The sequence below is a fragment of the Hyperoodon ampullatus genome (genome assembly GCF_949752795.1).
Source record: "Hyperoodon ampullatus genome assembly, chromosome: 13".
In the NCBI taxonomy this organism is placed as follows: Eukaryota; Metazoa; Chordata; class Mammalia; order Artiodactyla; family Ziphiidae; genus Hyperoodon; species Hyperoodon ampullatus.
The window spans coordinates 66241464-66259129 of record NC_136926.1 but is presented as its reverse complement, the minus strand read 5'-3'; the positions used below and the strand labels follow the sequence as shown (position 1 = coordinate 66259129).

At 47.4% G+C, this 17666-nt stretch overlaps 1 protein-coding gene across 1 annotated transcript in view; it reads left to right on the top strand.

Moving 5' to 3' along the window:
• MYO5B (myosin VB) overlaps window positions 1-17666 on the top strand; it is a 385365-nt gene that overhangs the window by 267441 nt on the left and 100258 nt on the right. Inside the window, exons 13-14 of the mRNA XM_079718130.1 lie at window positions 16564-16686; window positions 17317-17400. Of these exons, the coding sequence (XP_079574256.1) occupies window positions 16564-16686; window positions 17317-17400 (207 nt within the window). The remainder of the gene's footprint in view (window positions 1-16563; window positions 16687-17316; window positions 17401-17666) is intronic.

The following is a 17666-nucleotide window of genomic DNA, read 5'->3' as shown; positions in this document are numbered from 1 at the left end:
GACTTTAGGCAGCCTTACTGCTAATGGGTGGGGTTGTGTTCCTATTTTGCTAGTTGTTTGCATGAGGGGTCCAGCACTGGAGCTTGCTGGCCCTTGGGTGGAGCCGGGTTTTATTGTTGGGATGGAGACCGCTGGGAGATCTCTCACTGATTAATACTACATGGGCCCAGGAGTTCTCTGGTGGTCCAATGTCCTGGACTCAGCTTTCCCACCTCAGAGGCTCAGGCCTGTCCCCCAGCTGGAGCACCAAGACCCTGCAAGCCACACGGCATGGAAGAAAAGGAAGAAGAAACAAACAAACAAGAGACAAAACCCCAAGACAAATGGTAAAAGCAAAACTAAACAGACAAAATCACATGAAGAAACATACACACACGCACTCACAAAAAGAAAAGAAAATGAAAAAAGAGAATGAAGAAGTGGAGAGCAACTAAATCAATAAACAAGCTCAAAAACTAAAACAAACACTAAAAAGTAAACTAATAAATACACAGAACCAGGAACAAATCAAATGCAGAAAACAAACTAAAAAAATGCAATGAAAGCATAAAGCAAACACACAAAAACGATAACAAAAAATGTAAAGACAAAAGAAAGATTAAAACAAAAGGAAAAAATACAAAACAACAAAGTAGTAAAGTAAAAATAGATAATATAGTTTAAAATAAAATGAAAACAAAGCAAAACAAAGAAAAAAACAAACACAAGGAAAAAACACAATATAACAAAAAAGTTCAGTAGAAAGAAGACAAAATAATGAATAAAATTAAAATATATTAAAAATAAAAGCATAAGAAAGAAAATAAAAAATTAAAATTAAAAGAATAATCATAAAAAAAGAACAATGGAACAAAGCAAAACAAACAAACAGACAAAACAAAGTAGTGATGTTTTCCTGGGGCCTCAGCTGTCAGTGTCCGTGTCCCCCCAGTGAGCCGCAGCCAATCCCTGCCCATCCAGGAAGTCTTCTAATACTTCTCAGTAGGTCTCTGGACCTGCTGTGGGCATTGTTGGGCCAGCTGAGCCCCTGATCTGGCCTTCCTCCTGTGTGTACTTGTCCCCAAAGTTCACAGCCTCAATTGTGGGAACACTTGTTGTCTATTCAGGTATTCCACACATGCGGAGTTTACCAAGCCAATTGCAGGGATTTAACCCCCTGCTCCTGCAGCTGCACAGAGAGATTTCCCTTTCTCTTCTCTGGTCGCAGAGCCCCTGGGGTTCAGCTTTGGCTTTGTCCCCACCTCTGCGTGTGAGCTGCCCTCAGGTGTCTGTTCCCCTCCCAGCCAAGAGGGGGTGAAAGCAGCGGCTGTTAAGGCTCACTTGCTCACTCAGGCCGGGGGGAGGGAGGCATACAGCAGTCACAGTTGGAATGTGCAGGTGTGCCTGCAGCAGCAGAGGCTGGCACGAAGTTGCAAGAGCCTGAGGTGGGCTGTGCCTTCTCCCGGGGATGTTAGTCCTGCATCGTGGGACCCTCGGCAGTGGCAGGCTGTACAGGCTGCCGGGAAGGTGTGGGCAGTGACCTGCCTTGCACACAGGACCCTTGGTGGCAGCGGCAGCAGCCTCTGGGTTCCGAGATGAGAGCTGCGGCTCACGGTCACACTCGTGTAGGCGTTGCCCTGCCGTCTGTGGGCGCACAGAGCAGGAAGCTCCTCTGGTGGGCCTGCCCTCTTCTCCCGCAGCCCACCACAGTGGATTCTTGCTGTCCAGCAGCCCCAGGTTTTTTCCCGGACTCTCTCCCGGCTAGCTGTGGCACACTAGGCCCTTCAGGCTGTGTTCACGCCGCCAACCCCAGTCCTCTCCCTGGGATCCAACCTCCGAAGCCGGAGCCTCAGCTCCCAGCCCCCACCCGCCCTGGCGGGTGAGCAGACAGGCTTCTCGTGCTGGTGAGTGCTGGTCGGGCACCGATCCTCTGTGCGGGAATCTCTCTGCTTTGCCCTCTGTACCCCTGTTGCTGCGCTCTCCTCCGTGGCTCCAAAGCTTCCCCCAGCCCTACCAGTGCGGGGGCTTCCTAGTGTGTGGGAACTTTTCCTCCTTCCCAACTCCCTCCCAGAAGGGCAGGTCCTGTCCAGATTCCTTTGTCTCTTTTTTTTTTTGTTTTTTCTTTTGCCCTACCCAGTTACATGGAATCTGAGTTCCCCTGCCAGCATTCAGTAGGTGTTCTGTAGGACTTGTTCCACATATAGATGTAGTTTTGATGTATTTATGGGGAGGAAGCTCATCTTCACGCCTTACTCCTCCGCCGTCTTGAAGGTCCTCCCCACCATATTTTTATCTGATGGTTTTCAGCACATTTTCAAAGCTGGGGACTTCATCTGGAGTCTGATTCAGGAACAGGTAATTCCTCAGTGTGGCAGAGGTGAGCCTTGTCTTGCTCCACCTGTGAGGTTGTGGTAAAGGTGATAAGAAGTTGTCCCTGCCTCGAGTGGCACTGGCTCAATGACAGAAGTCACAGCCCAGGCCCTCCAGTCTCCCCTCCCGGTGTTCACCACTCACTCATATTCCTGGCTGAGTGTCCACGGCCAATAGCTCCCTCTGACACTCGGGGAACACGCTCCCCTCCCCCGTGTGATCCTCTGTGATCCTCTCCGTAACCTTCCCAGCTCCACACCCCCAACCCATGTCCTCGGTCCCGTTCTGGCCTGCTGAGCCAGCGCAGCCCCCCAGGCCCTGGCTCCAGGTGGGCTCCAGCTCTTCATTCCCCTACCCAGTTGTGAAGTCCAAGGTCATACAGGGCTTGAGGCGGGCGGCTTGTTCTGCACTTTTCTACCTGGCTCTGTGCTGAAGCGCTGACTACACCAAAACCACAGCCCCAGGGGCCTGGCCTCTCCTTTCACCTTACACATGACTCTCACAGGAACAGCCCAGTGCCTCAGGGTGATTGAGTCTGTGAATTCAGCAGCTGTCTAATCAGTTTTCCCTGATTTCTCCTGCCTTTGGCAGGCAATCCAGGGCTACTTGTGCGTTTGTTTTGGCTCACAGTTTGAGGTTCTCAGAGGTGCCACTACCCTAGGGAACATGTCCCAGAAATGTCAAGTCACAGTGGTGAGAACACGGGTCCCAGTGCACAGTGAGAGACCTCAGACCGCTGTCCAGAGAGTGGGACCCGGGCCTCTGGGTGAGGGAGTGGAGGGCACTCAGAGCAGCACTGGGCCGGGCAGCAGGTGGTTCCGGGAGTGGTGGAGGAGTGCTTAGCAGTGCAGCCGAAAAGTAGGCAGTGGTTGCAGGGAGGACCAAGGTGCAAATATTCAGCAGTTTTGAAAGTAACCTCCCCAAATCCCTAGACTTTGAAGCCTTGGGTATCCCCAGGGCAGTAGGGATCCCCAGACCTTTCTGTTCAGTCTTCCTACAGAATGCACACTGCCTATATTACTTTCAAGAAGCTAAGGGGGCAGGGGGCCGGAGGAAGATGGCGGAAGAGTAAGACGCGGAGATCACCTTCCTCCCCACAGATACATCAGAAATTCATCTACACGTGGAACAACTCCAACAGAACACCTACTGAACGCTGACAGAAGACCTCAGACCCCCCAAAAGGCAAGAAACTCCCCACATACCTGGGTAGGTCAAAAGAAAAAAAGAATAAACAGAGACAATAGGATATGGACGGGACCTGCACCAGTGGGAGGGAGCCGTGAAGGAGGGAAGGTTTCTACACACTACAAGCCCCTTCGAGGGCGGAGACTGCAGGTGGCGGAGGGGGAAAGCTTCGGAGTAGCGGAGGAGAGCACAGCAACAGGGGTGCGGAGGGCAAAGCAGAGAGATTTTGGCACAGAGGATCGGTGCCCTCAGGCACACACCAGCCCGAGAGACTTGTCTGCTCGGCCGCCAGGGCGGGCGGGGCTGGGAGCTGAGGCTCGGGTATCGGCTTTCAGTCGGAGCGCAGGGAGAGGACTGGGGCTGGCGGCAGGAAGAGACCCTGAAGGGGTTAGTGCTAGCCCGGAGGGAGTCCGGGGAAAGGGTCTGGAGCTACCGGAGAGGCAAGAGACTTTTTTCCCTTTTGTTGCCTGGTGCGCGAGGAGAGGGCATTCCCCTCCCTCCCCTCTGCCTGAGTGAGCCAGAGCCCCCGAATCAGCGGCTCCTTTAAACCCGTCCTGTCTGAGCGAAGAACAGACGCCCTCCGGCGACCTACGCGCAGAGGCGGGGCCAGGTCCAAGGCTGAGACCCGGGAGCTGTGAGAGCAGAGACAGGGAAATCTCTCTGTGCAGCCTCCGAGGCAGCGGATTAAAGCTCCACGGTCCATTTGATGTGCCCTGCGTCTGTGGAGTGCATGAATGGACAGCGAATCATCCCAAATTGAGGAAGTGGACCTTGAGGACAAGATTTAAGACTTTCCCCCCCTTTTTTTTTCCTCTTTTTACAACGAATTATCTCAAATTAAGGAGGTGGACTTAGCAAGATTTCAGACTTTTCGCCCTTTTCCTCTTTTTACAACGAATTATCCCAAATCGAGGAGGTGGACTTGGAGAGCAAGATTTTTGATTTTTCCCCCTGCTCTCTTTTTGTGAATGTGTATGTGTAATCTTCTGTGTAAGATTCTCTCTGTATAGCTTTGCTTCCACCATATGTCCCAGGATTCTTTCGGTCCGTGTTTTTTTTCAATAATTACTTTTTAATTTTAATAACGCTACTATATTTATACTTTATTCTATTTTACTTTACCTGCTCTTTCTTTTTTTCCTCCCTTCCCTTCCTCCCTCCCTCCCTCCGCTCCTCCTTTCCTTCTTTCTTTTTCTTTCCTCCATCCCTCCCTCCCTCCCACCCTTCTTCTTTCCACTTTCTTTTTCTTTCCTTCCTCCCTCCCTCCCTCCTGTCTTTCTTTCTTTCTTTCCTTCCTCCCTCCCTCCCTCTCTTCTTCCATTCACTCTTCCTTTTGCTTTCATTCCTCCCTCCCTCCTTTCTTTCCTTCTTTCTTTCCATCCTTCCTCCCTCCCTCCTTTCTTTCTTCCTTCCTTCCTTCCTTCCTTTCTTCCCTTCTTCCTTTCTTTCAATCTCTCTTTCTTTCTTCTACTAATTATTTCTTTCTACTTTTTCTCACTGTTATTCTGAGCCGGGTGGATGAAAGGCTCTTGGTGCTGCAGCCAGGAGTTAGTGCTGTGCCTCTGAAGTGGGAGAGCCAACTTCAGGACACGGGTCCACAAGAGACCTCCCAGCTCCACATAATATCAAGCAGCGAAAATCTCCCAGGGATCTCCATCTCAACACCAGCACCCAGCTTCAGTCAATGACCAGCAAGCTACAGTGCTGGTCACCCTATGCCAAGCAACTAGCAAGGCAGGAACACAACCCCACCCATTAGCAGAGAGGCTACCTAAAAACATAATAAGGCCACAGACACCCCAAAACACACCACCAGACGTGGACCTGTCCACCAGAAAGACAAGATCGAGCTTCAACCACCAGAACACAGGCATTAGTCCCCCCCACCAGGAAGCCTACACAACCTACTGAAACAACCTTAGCCACGGGGGACAGACACCAAAAACAACGGGAACTACGAATCTGCAGCCTGCAAAAAGGAGACCCCAAACACAGTAACATAAGCAAAATGAGAAAGCAGAAAAACACACAGCAGGTGAAGGAGCAAGATAAAAACCTACCAGACCTAACAAATGAAGAGGTAATAGGCAGTCTACCTGAAAAAGAATTCAGAATAATGATAGTAAAGCTGATCCAAGATTCTATTTCCCAGATCCAAAATCTTGGAAATAGACAATATGCAAGAAACAGTTAACAAGGACCTAGAAGAACTAAAGATGAATCAAGCATCGATTAAAAACACAATAAATGAAATGAAAAATACTCTAGATGGGATCAATAGCAGAATAACTGAGGCAGAAGAACGGATAAGTGAGGTGGAAGATAAAATAGTGGAAATAACTGATGCAGAGAAAAATAAAGAAAAAAGAATGAAAAGAACAGAGGACAGTCTCAGAGACCTCTGGGACAACATTAAACGCACCAACATTCGAATTATAGGGGTTCCAGAAGAAGAAGAGAAAAAGAAAGGGACTGAGAAAATATTTGAAGAGATTATAGTTGAAAACTTCCCTAATATGGGAAAGGAAATAGTTAATCAAGTCCAGGAGGCACAGAGAGTCCCATACAGAATAAATCCAAGAAGAAATACGCCAAGACACATATTAATCAAACTGTCAAAAATTAAACACAAAGAAATCATATTAAAAGCAGCAAGGGAAAAACAACAAATAACACACAAGGGAATCCCCATCAGGTTAACAGCTGATCTCTCAGCAGAAACTCTACAAGCCAGAAGGGAGTGGCAGGACATAATTAAAGTGATGAAGGAGAGAAACCTGCAACCAAGATTACTCTACCCAGCAAGGATCTCATTCAGATTTGATGGAGAAATTAAAACCTTTACAGACAAGCAAAAGCTGAGAGAGTTCAGCACCACCAAACCAGCTTTACAACAAATGCTAAAGGAACTTCTCTGGGCAAGAAACACAACAGAAGGACTATACCTACAATAACGAACCCAAAGCCATTAAGGAAATGGGAATAGGAACATACATATCAATAATTACCTTAAATGTAAATGGACTAAATGCTCCCACCAAAAGACACAGAGTGGCTGAATGGATACAAAAACAAGACCCATATATATGCTGTCTACAAGAGACCCACTTCAGACCTAGAGACACATACAGATTGAAAGTAAGGGGATGGAAAAAGATATTCCATGCAAATGGAAATCAAAAGAAAGCTGGAGTAGCAATTCTTATATCAGACAAAATAGACTTTAAAATAAAGACTATTAGAAGAGACAAAGAAGGACACTACATAACGATAAAGGGATCGATCCAAGAAGAAGATATAACAATTGTAAATATTTATGCACCCAACATAGGAGCACCTCAATACATAAGGCAAATACTAACAGCCATAAAAGGGGAAATCGACAGTAACACAATCATAGTAGGGGACTTTAACACCCCACTTTCACCAATGGACAGATCATCCAAAATGAAAATAAATAAGGAAACACAAGCTTTAAATGATACATTAAACAAGATGGACTTAATTGATATTTATAGGACATTCCACCCCAAAACAACAGAATACACATTTTTCTCAAGTGCTCATGGAACATTCTCCAGGATAGATCATATCTTGGGTCACAAATCAAGCCTTGGTAAATTTAAGAAAATTGAAATTGTATCAAGTATCTTTTCCGACCACAATGCTATGAGACTAGACATCAATTACAGGAAAAGATCTGTAAAAAATACAAACACATGGAGGCTAAACAATACACTACTCAATAACGAAGTGATCACTGAAGAAATCAAAGAGGAAATTAAGAAATACCTAGAAACAAATGACAATGGAGACACGACGACCCAAAACCTATGGGATGCAGCAAAAGCAGTTCTAAGGGGGAAGTTTATAGCAATACAATCCCACCTTAAGAAACAGGAAACATTTCGAGTAAACAACCTGACCCTGCACCTAAAGCAATTAGAGAAAGAAGAACAAAAAACCCCCAAAGTTAGCAGAAGGAAAGAAATCATAAAGATCAGATCAGAAATAAATGAAAAAGAAATGAAGGAAACGATAGCAAAGATCAACCAAACTAAAAGCTGGTTCTTTGAGAAGATAAACAAAATTGACAAACCATTAGCCAGACTCATCAAGAAAAGAAGGGAGAAGACTCAAATCAGTAGAATTAGAAATGAAAAAGGAGAAGTAACAACTGACACTGCAGAAATACAAAAGATCATGAGAGATTACTATAAGCAACTCTATGCCAATAAAATGGACAACCTGGAAGAAATGGACAAATTCTTAGAAATGCACAACCTACCAAGACTGACTCAGGAAGAAATAGAAAATATGAATAGACCAATCACAAGCACTGAAATTGAAACTGTGATTAAAAATCTTCCATCAAACAAAAGCCCAGGACCAGATGGCTTCACAGGCGAATTCTATCAAACATTTAGAGAAGAGCTAACACCCATCCTTCTCAAACTCTTCCAAACAATATCAGAGGAAGGAACACTCCCAAACTCATTCTACGAGGCCACCATCACCTTGATACCCAAACCAGGCAAGGATGTCACAAAGAAAGAAAACTACAGGCCAATATCACTGATGAACATAGATGCAAAAATCCTCAACAAAATACTAGCAAACAGAATCCAACAGCACATTAAAAGGATCATACACCATGATCAAGTGGGGTTTATTCCAGGAATGCAAGGATTCTTCAATATACGCAAATCAATCAATGTGATACACCATATTAACAAGTTGAAGGAGAAAAACCATATGATCATCTCAATAGATGCAGAGAAAGCTTTCGACAAAATTCAACACCCATTTATGATAAAAACCCTGCAGAAAGTAGGCATAGAGGGAACTTTCCTCAACATAATAAAGGCCATATATGACAAACCCACAGCCAACATTGTCCTCCATGGTGAAAAACTGAAACCATTTCCACTAAGATCAGGAACAAGACAAGGCTGCCCACTCTCACCACTCTTATTCAACATAGTTTTGGAAGTTTTAGCCACAGCAATCAGAGAAGAAAAGGAAATAAAAGGAATCCAAATTGGAAAAGAAGAAGTAAAGCTGTCACTGTTTGCAGATGACATGATACTATACATAGAGAATCCTAAAGATGCTACCGAAAAACTACTAGAGCTAATCAATGAATTTGGTAAAGTAGCAGGATACAAAATTAATGCACAGAAATCTCTGGCATTCCTGTACACTAATGATGAAAAATCTGAAAATGAAATCAAGAAAACACTCCCATTTCCCATTGCAACAAAAAGAATAAAATATCTAGGAATAAACCTACCTAAGGAGACAAAAGACCTGTATGCAGAAAATTATAAGACACTGATGAAAGAAATTAAAGATGATATAAATAGATGGAGAGATATACCATGCTCCTGGATTGGAAGAATCAATATTGTGAAAATGACTCTACTACCCAAAGCAATCTACAGATTCAATGCAATCCCTATCAAACTACCACTGGCATTTTTCACAGAAGTAGAACAAAAAATTTCAAAATTTGTTTGGAAAAACAAAAGACCCCGAATAGCCAAAGCAATCTTGAGAACGAAAAACGGAGCTGGAGGAATCAGGCTGCCTGACTTCAGACTATACTACAAAGCTACAGTAATTAAGACAGTGTGGTACTGGCATAAAAACAGAAAGATAGATCAGTGGATCAGGATAGAAAGCCCAGAGATAAACCCACGCACATATGGCCAACTTATCTTTGATAAAGGAGGCAGGAATGTACAGTGGAGAAAGGACAGCCTCTTCAATAAGTGGTGCTGGGAAAACTGGACAGGGACATGTAAAACTATGAGATTAGATCATTCCCTAACACCATACACAAAAATAAGCTCAAAATGGATTAAAGACCTAAATGTAAGGCCAGAAACTATCAAACTCCTAGAGGAAAACATAGGTAGAACACTCTATGACATAAATCACAGCAAGATCCTTTTGGACCCACCTCCTAGAGAAATGGAAATAAAAACAAAGATAAACAAATGGGACCTAATGAAACTTCAAAGCTTTTGCACAGCAAAGGAAACCATAAACAAGACCAAAAGACAACCCTCAGAATGGGAGAAAATATTTGCAAATGAAGCAACTGACAAAGGATTAATCTCCAAAATTTATAAACAGCTCATGCAGCTCAATAGCAAAAAAACAAACAACCCAATCCAAAAATGGGCAGAAGACTTAAATAGGCATTTCTCCAAAGAAGATATACAGACTGCCAACAAACACATGAAAGAATGCTCAACATCATTAATCATTAGAGAAATGCAAATCAAAACTACAATGAGATATCATCTCACACCAGTCAGAATGGCCATCATCAAGAAATCTAGAAACAATAAATGCTGGAGAGGGTGTGGAGAAAAGGGAACACTCGTGCACTGCTGGTGGGAATGTGAATTGGTACAGCCACTATGGAGAACAGTATGGAGGTTCCTTAAAAAACTACAAATAGAACTACCATATGACCCAGCAATCCCACTACTAGGCATATACCCTGAGAAAACCACAATTCAAAAAGAGACATGTACCAAAATGTTCATTGCAGCTCTATTCACAATAGCCCGGAGCTGGAAACAACCTAAGTGTCCATCATCGGATGAATGGATAAAGAAGATGTGGCACATATATACAATGGAATATTACTCAGCCATAAAAAGAAACGAAACTGAGCTATTTGTAATGAGGTGGATAGACCTAGAGTCTGTCATACAGAGTGAAGTAAGTCAGAAAGAGAAAGACAAATACCGTATGCTAACACATATATATGGAATTAAAAAAAAAAATGTCATGAAGAACCTAGGGGTAAAACGGGAATAAAGACACAGACCTACTTGAGAATGGACTTGAGGATATGGGGAAGGGGAAGGGTAAGCTGTGACAAAGGGAAAGAGAGGCATGGACATATATACACTACCAAACGTAAGGTAGATAGATAGTGGGAAGCAGCCGCAGAGCACAGGGAGATCAGCTCGGTGCTTTGTGACCGCCTGGAGGGGTGGGATGGGGAGGGTGGGAGGGAGGGAGATGCATGAGGGAAGGGATGTGGGAACAGATGTATATGTATGACTGATTCACTTTGTTATAAAGCAGAAACTAATAAAAAAAAAAAAAAAAAGAAGCTAAGGGGAGGTGAAATCCGGCTGTGTTTATAGGGATGGTCTCTGCCTTACGCTCTGTGGTGCCTTCTGTTTGGGTTGGTAAAATTAGGTGATTTAAGTTGAAGACTGTATCCAACTCAAACTCCTGCCAGACACCCAGAATGTATTATGCACCTACTGTATGTCTGGCCTTGAGGGGAAGACCGTCAGGAGTGGAGGCAGGGATCTCCCTGCCGGCCAGCAAAGGGTGAAGAGGGCCAGGATGGTGCTGGGTAAGAGCTTGGCCTGAGTGAGGCCGAGGGTCCCGCAGAGGGCTGTGGGCAGGGACCAGAGCCCAGCAGGGGCAGCGGAGTGACAGCAGAGTGACCTCAAGGGCAGGGCACACCAAGTCAGAAAGAGTGCTGAGCTGCACGCAGCCCCAGCAGTTCTGTTAGGTCCTTGCTTCCCCATCCCTGAGGCTCCTTCGAAGGGAAGGTCTGAGGATAAGCCTGGGTTTCCTGCTAGTCAAGCTGGTGGGGACTTGGAGTGTCCTGTTGGATTGGGGGTAGTACTGTGAATGTGACACTTTCAAACTCACTGGCCGCCAGTCACAAGTATAGCAAGGGAGGCAAGCTGAACAGCAAATTAGGGAATAATACGAAACCCCACCGTGTAGTCACCATCTTCCGCCAGGTTTAACCACTGTGGGAATTCGGGATCATTCAGCATAATCTGATTCAGCTTCTAGTAACAGATGGATTTTTAACCAACAGTTATTACTTTTGTCAAGTCATGAAACTGTGCAGTTAAAAAGGGTGCATGTTGCTGTATGGATATCGTACTGTAAATCTGACTTTAGAAAACAGGGCAGCTGCTGCACCCTTCTAGCAGCACCCATGGCTCTGACCTAAGCAGGTTAGGGACTCCCATGGAATTGGTCGTACCTGGGCAGCTTGCGTTTCTCGGGAGCCATCCTGTTGGATGTGGAACTGCCTCAGATACACTCTGCAGGGTGAGAAAGAATCAGGAGATCGTGCTGTGAAGAAGTGGGTTCTGCGACCCCCATGCGACAAGCCACAAAGCCAAATGAAGTCAAAAGCAGCCATCGGGAAAATCACTTCTCCTGGAGAATATACCTAATGGCAAGCGGGACCAGTGGGCTGAGATTTAAATGAGAAATGGGGAGACGGGGTAGCCATGAACTGAAAGAGGCAGCACGCAGGGTGGGTCTCCTCAGCCTGTGATGGGTGCCAGAAGCTGCACAGGAGGCGTGGGGACCAGGACAGCAAAGTGCTCCGGATTCCTCCAGGTGGAAAAGCTTCCTTACAGTCATGAATTTATCGTCGGACCCAGACTGAGCCGCAAACTACAGCTGCTCCTCAGTAACCACGGCCAGGGAAGAGGGTGTTTGCTTGTGGAAAATGATAGTTTCCAGGCTGCTCGTAACAAAACTCTCCTCCCCCAGCACTAAGGCTGCTGCAGATGCTGTGGGCATAAGCGTGCCTCCGCCAAATTCAGACCCCGAGTCCCCTGCCCTCCCCACATCTCGGTCATCAGTCCCTCCCTCTTGGAGGAACAAACTGATTAGGGGTGATAGGATTTGAGATGTCAGTGCATGTTTTCTCATAAATCACATACTTGCATTTTAGCAGGAATTTTGTGAAAATGATGCTTTGACCCCGGGAAGCAATTCTAGTGAATGAAGATACAGACACCGTCTCAGGTTGTGGAGACTGTGTTAGGGACCCAAAAAGGAAGGCCTGGGTCGGGGCAGCAAGCTCTGCCCTGTTGACTAGGATTCTCTGTTTCATGGAACCCAGCCTGCGGAGCCGACGGGGATGGACCTCGCTCGACGAGGCAGTAGAAGGAAAGCAGCCTGCAGACGGGGAGGTGGATACCCTTCTGTTTCCTGACCCGGGCAAGGCTGCTCTCATGAGAGTTTACTGTGGATCAAGACCAAGGGCTTGTGGTTTCCTAAGACGTCGCCCCAGAGGCCACGGCTTGTGAGCAGCTTTGAAGCCTGTGGTGGAGGCGGGGGAAGTGCCTTTCCTGTATTCATCCACCCTGCGAACCCCATGTTCCCTTCAACACACCTCTGAGGGCGTCGAGCAAGCACTGAGATCATCTCCCCGGATGACAGGGAAATGGAAACACTGAGAAGAAAGTTTCAGGGGGAAAGCGTGCCCAGGGCAGCTGTGTAAGCAGCGGTCACATGAGGGCAGAGGGGTTCTGAGCAAAGGGAATGTCACATTCACAGAATATGAAATGGTCCTATCTGTCCAGAGAGAGCCCATGGTGGTGGCAGGCGAGGGTGGGAGGAGGAACCGTCCAAGGATAGGAGGCTCGGCCTTGCCTGCCCGGCGAAGGCGTTTGGACTTGACTCTGGAGGCTCTGGGGGTGGAAGGGTGTGAAACGGGGCAGAGGTGTGATCAGATGTGACTCACTTTTTGACAGGTCTCCCTGGCAACTGTGTGAAACGTAAGCTGGAGAGAGACTGGAGTCCGCAGTGCCCTGGCAGCGCTGCACTTCTCCAGCCGGTAGGAGATGCTGAGGGTCTAGGCGAGGAGCGGAGGGGCTGAGGAGGGGGTCAGCAGTGGTGAGGGCCTCGGAGGCCCTGCATCTGGCAGCGAGTTGTTGCTTAGAGCAGTTTCAAGGAAGTAGTCTGGGCCGAAGCCTGATTTCAGTAACTTGAGGAGAGGATAGGAGGTGAGGCAGTGGAGATGGCACGTCTGAATTCCTTTCTGGAGGCTAAGCTATAAAAAGGAGGAGGTGAGAGAGAGGAGAGGCGGGAGAGGCTTCCGGGAGAGGGAAGCTGGGCGGAGCCAGGTCTCTAGGAGGCAGGGGTGCGTGTGCAGGATGCCGGCCAGGGGAAGAAGCGCCCCCTCCTGTGAGAAGGGCCCGAAGGATCCAAGGGCTGTGGATGCAGCTGCGTTTCTGGATGTAGAGCAGGAATTTGAAGTTTCCTGCTTGATGGCCAGCTTCCCTATGAGGGAGGAAACGAGGCATCTGCTAAGATGCAGCAGGGTTAGAAGCTGAAGAGAACAGAGGAGGAGGGGACAGGGTGTCCTACAAATACGGACGAGCAAGACCGAGTGCGGAGATGTGTTTACTGAGGTCAGAGACCATAAAGTGAGGTGTGGGAGTTGTCGGGGTCAACTCTCCCCTTCAATCTGGGCACAGTGTCTTAATCCATAGCAGTGACGCACACAGTGAAATTTGATTTTATTTTCTGGCGGCAATACTAAATTATATTAAATTATCAGCAGGAGTCGATTAAGGGAAGAGCAGCTGACGTGTGATCTTAGCCAGCTACCCAGGGAAGGGACAGAATGGGTCGTTGAGTTGTTCTAGAATTAGCGTCTCGCTGAGCACGCGGGGAGGCTGTTTTGTGGGTGTGGAAAAGTAAAGGCCCGGAACTGGCCTTGGAGGAGATGGCTGCCAGGTGGGGAGGAAGGAGCCACCTCCGCCTAGAGCTGTTAGGACAGCAGAGTCCTGGAGGCCCAGCTATCGCAGGAGGATTTGGGGTTGATGGGGGCAGGGTCATTCGAGAGGGCATCAGGGAGCCCACGGAGGTATGGGATGGAGTGAGATAGTGACCGGGGAGGCGGCCGTGGTGGCAGTGGCCCCGGAAGACAGGACAAGGAGCAGAGATGGAATAACTGGCTTTGGGGTCCTTAGCAGTCAGCTCTTGTCAACTGTTGGGCTGGGGCAGGCTTTGGCCCCTGGCGACGTCCCAGGCCAGTGATGACAGCCAGACATCTTCAAGAGAGAGTACAGTTTCCGACAAGATTCCAAGAGCACCTTGGTGAAAAGTTGTCCTGGGCCACAGGGTGTATACCCCAAGCTGTTGAGGGGCTTAGTAAGTCAGAGGACTTTCATTCCCCTCCCCCGCACCCCCATGTTTTCTCTGTTTTATTTCAATAACAAAGAGTAAAGTCAGGTTTAATGCATTTTTAACAGCTTTATTAAGATAGAATTAATGAACTATACAATTCACCTATTTAAAATACACAATTCAGTGTTGTTTAATATATTCAGAGTCATGCAGCCATCACCACCACAATCAATTTTAGAACATTTTCATCGTCCCCTGAAGAAACCCCTTAGCAGTCTCTCTCCATTCCCCCGCAGCCCTAGGCAACCACTAATCTACTTCCTATCTCTGGAGATTTGCCTGTCCGGGACATTTCATATAGATGGGGCCTTCACTTGTTGCTGTGACCAGTGGCCAGCAGAGCAGATCAGAGGGACTTGCCCTCTGAGGGACAGTACCCACCTGGATGAGGACAGAGCTGGGGTCCAGGCTCCTGGTCCAGTGCCCTTGGAGAGGAGAGTAAGGAGGCTCGCATGAAGCTGCTGGCAGATTCTTTTTTTTTTTTTTTTTTTGCGATACGCGGGCCTCTCACTGTTGCGGCCTCTCCTGTCGCAGAGCACAGGCTCCGGACGCGCAGGCTCAGTGGCCATGGCTCACGGGCCCAGCCGCTCCACGGCATGTGGGACCTTCCCGGACCGGAGCACGAACCCGTGTCCCCTGCATCGGCAGGCGGACTCTCAACCACTGCCCCACCAGGGAAGCCCAAAACAATATATTTTTAAATGCTGAATTAAATATATTTTATTCTGTCTGCCCAACACAATTAATAGCCTCCTTCAAGAAGGAGTTTTCTTAAAACTCCTGTGGCACTTAGCACTGGATCTTCAATACTAGTTACACCAAGTTGGATATGGAGAAAAATCTGTTTGCTTACAAAATATATAAGAAATTTGTTCTCAAGTGTGTAAGCATTTTTCGTATGGCACAGGTTTTATTAATTTACTAACCAAAGCCCTTTTTAAATGGCTAGTGCAAGGGTCACCTTCAACCCTGCCTGATCCAAATATACAATCTAAACCAATGAAAAGGGCAAGTCAGTTGGTGGCCCATAGCTGAGGAAGGTGCGTGTTCAGTGATGCTGAAGGATGACGGGTGGTGGGGAGCACCTTCCCATCAGAAGAGGTACCCTCTTTCTTGACAATTTGAGTGGTGGTTACAGTGACTCCGTGTCGTGTTTTCAACAAAGCAAGATGCTTTTTCACGTCTGAAGCCATCTCTAAAGATAATAAAAGAGGCTGACCTTCAGAATTATTCATGTAGTAAATCTCTAACTTTAAATTTGGGGGAGGTAGAGGTTAGTACTGCGTAGCTCAATCACCAGGTACTTAGCACCCAATGCATGGCTGGAATCCAATTTTAAGTTCTTTGAGGGACAGGAAAAAAAACAGTAAGTCATACTTCCTGAACCCAACAAGCTTACTTTACAGTTTATAGAGACAAGACAATACACAAAAAGCAAATGATGAACAATATTAGGCAGTGCATGTGTAAGAGCTAAATTGGAAGGATTCCAAAGTGAGATCAAGGGTGGTCAGGAAAGGCTCCAGAGAAAAGGACAGACTCGAGCTGAGCCAGGACACTGGTATTCAGATGACCCTAGAGAGAGCCAGTGGGCTTTCCTGCTGCAGGAGTTGACCTGAGTGAGCAGGAGCTTGGCCCTGGAGGTGGATGTGGTGTGTTCATGATCCTGAAGTCACTGGCCCCACCAGAGCAAAGAAGCATCTTCAGATTTATCCTGTGGGTTATGATTCTACTCCTGTGACCTTGGCCTCCACCCTCTTCCTCTCCCAACTCTTCCAGCGTCTGCCAAACAGCAGGTTCTTTGAGGCTCAGCGTACCCCTTCAGGGTGCCAGCGTACAGGGCATGTTGAGGGTATGCCATGTGGGATCCCAAGTGTTCACGGTTGAATCTGCTTTCCACGTCCAGTTAGGGTCCAGGTCTGAGAGCTGAATCCAGCCTCATGAGGTCAGCTTACTGGAGGACTCCATCACTCTGCCTTGACTCTTGGCTTCCTTTTTCCTCTTCACAAAGCACCTGATTTTGTGGATCCACAGGTCCCCAAAGGAACTGACCAGAACTGGGCTCAGAAGCTCTACAATCGGCACTCTGGCAGCCAGCACTTCCAGAAACCCCGCATGTCCAACACCGCCTTCATTGTCGTCCACTTTGCAGATAAGGTGGGTCTCCTCTTGGTGGGCCTGGTGCTCTGTGAGCCCCGTCCAAGGTGGACTCGGGGTTCCTGGGCTAAGAGGGAGCTGACCTTTGAATTCAGAGGGCCTGGGGTCTCTTGGGTGGGGCCTTGTCTCCTCTCCTGGAGCCTGAGAGAGAAAAGGAAAGAGTGGCTCTTCTTCAGGTAGCTCCTTTCCCAGCAGCTGGCGTAAACCTAGAATTTCTCTACGTGGATTGTGTTCTATGTGCGCTAGCCCAGTGCTTCTCAAATCTTCATGTGTGTGCAAGTCACCTGGGGTATTGCTCAAAGGCAAGTTCTAATTCAGTTGATCTGGGGTGAGGCTGACAAGCTGCATTTAGAGCACCCAAAGGAAGCCTTCTATTAAAGGCCATCTTACAGGAACTCCTTTTTAAAAACAATATGGTTTTCCGCAAAATGAATATTCAACTCCCTCTATGTAAACCCTGATCACATCTTGGGTTTGCATTTTGGATGAGAACACCTGTGGGTTTCTCATGTACGCACAGCTCTTTTCAGGAGACACTGTGGATGAGCTGAAACTACTGGAGAAGCTGCTGAGGGTCCTGGGTCAGGCTGGAGCACTAACTGCCATTTCTGTTTCCTGCCGTGGCTCCAGGTGGAGTACCTTTCAGATAGTTTTCTGGAGAAAAACAGAGACACGGTGTATGAAGAGCAGATCAACATTCTGAAGGCCAGCAAGGTAAAGAGCGTCGGAAGCAGGGAAACAGAGGCGGGGTGTCCACAGCCAGAGCCAGACAGGGTGTGGTTGGTGCCGTCCCCACTCTGGAGGGGCCGAGGCAGAGGTGCGGGGCAGGGGGAGGTGAGGGGTCTGTAGGTTATTTCAATCTGAGAATTTGAGAACGGCCTGATGGAGGGAAGAAAGCAAGGGATGGCAGAGGTGACTGGGAAAGATACCAGCTAATGGAAGGACAGGGGAGCTGGGGGAACAGGAGAAGTGACAATCGG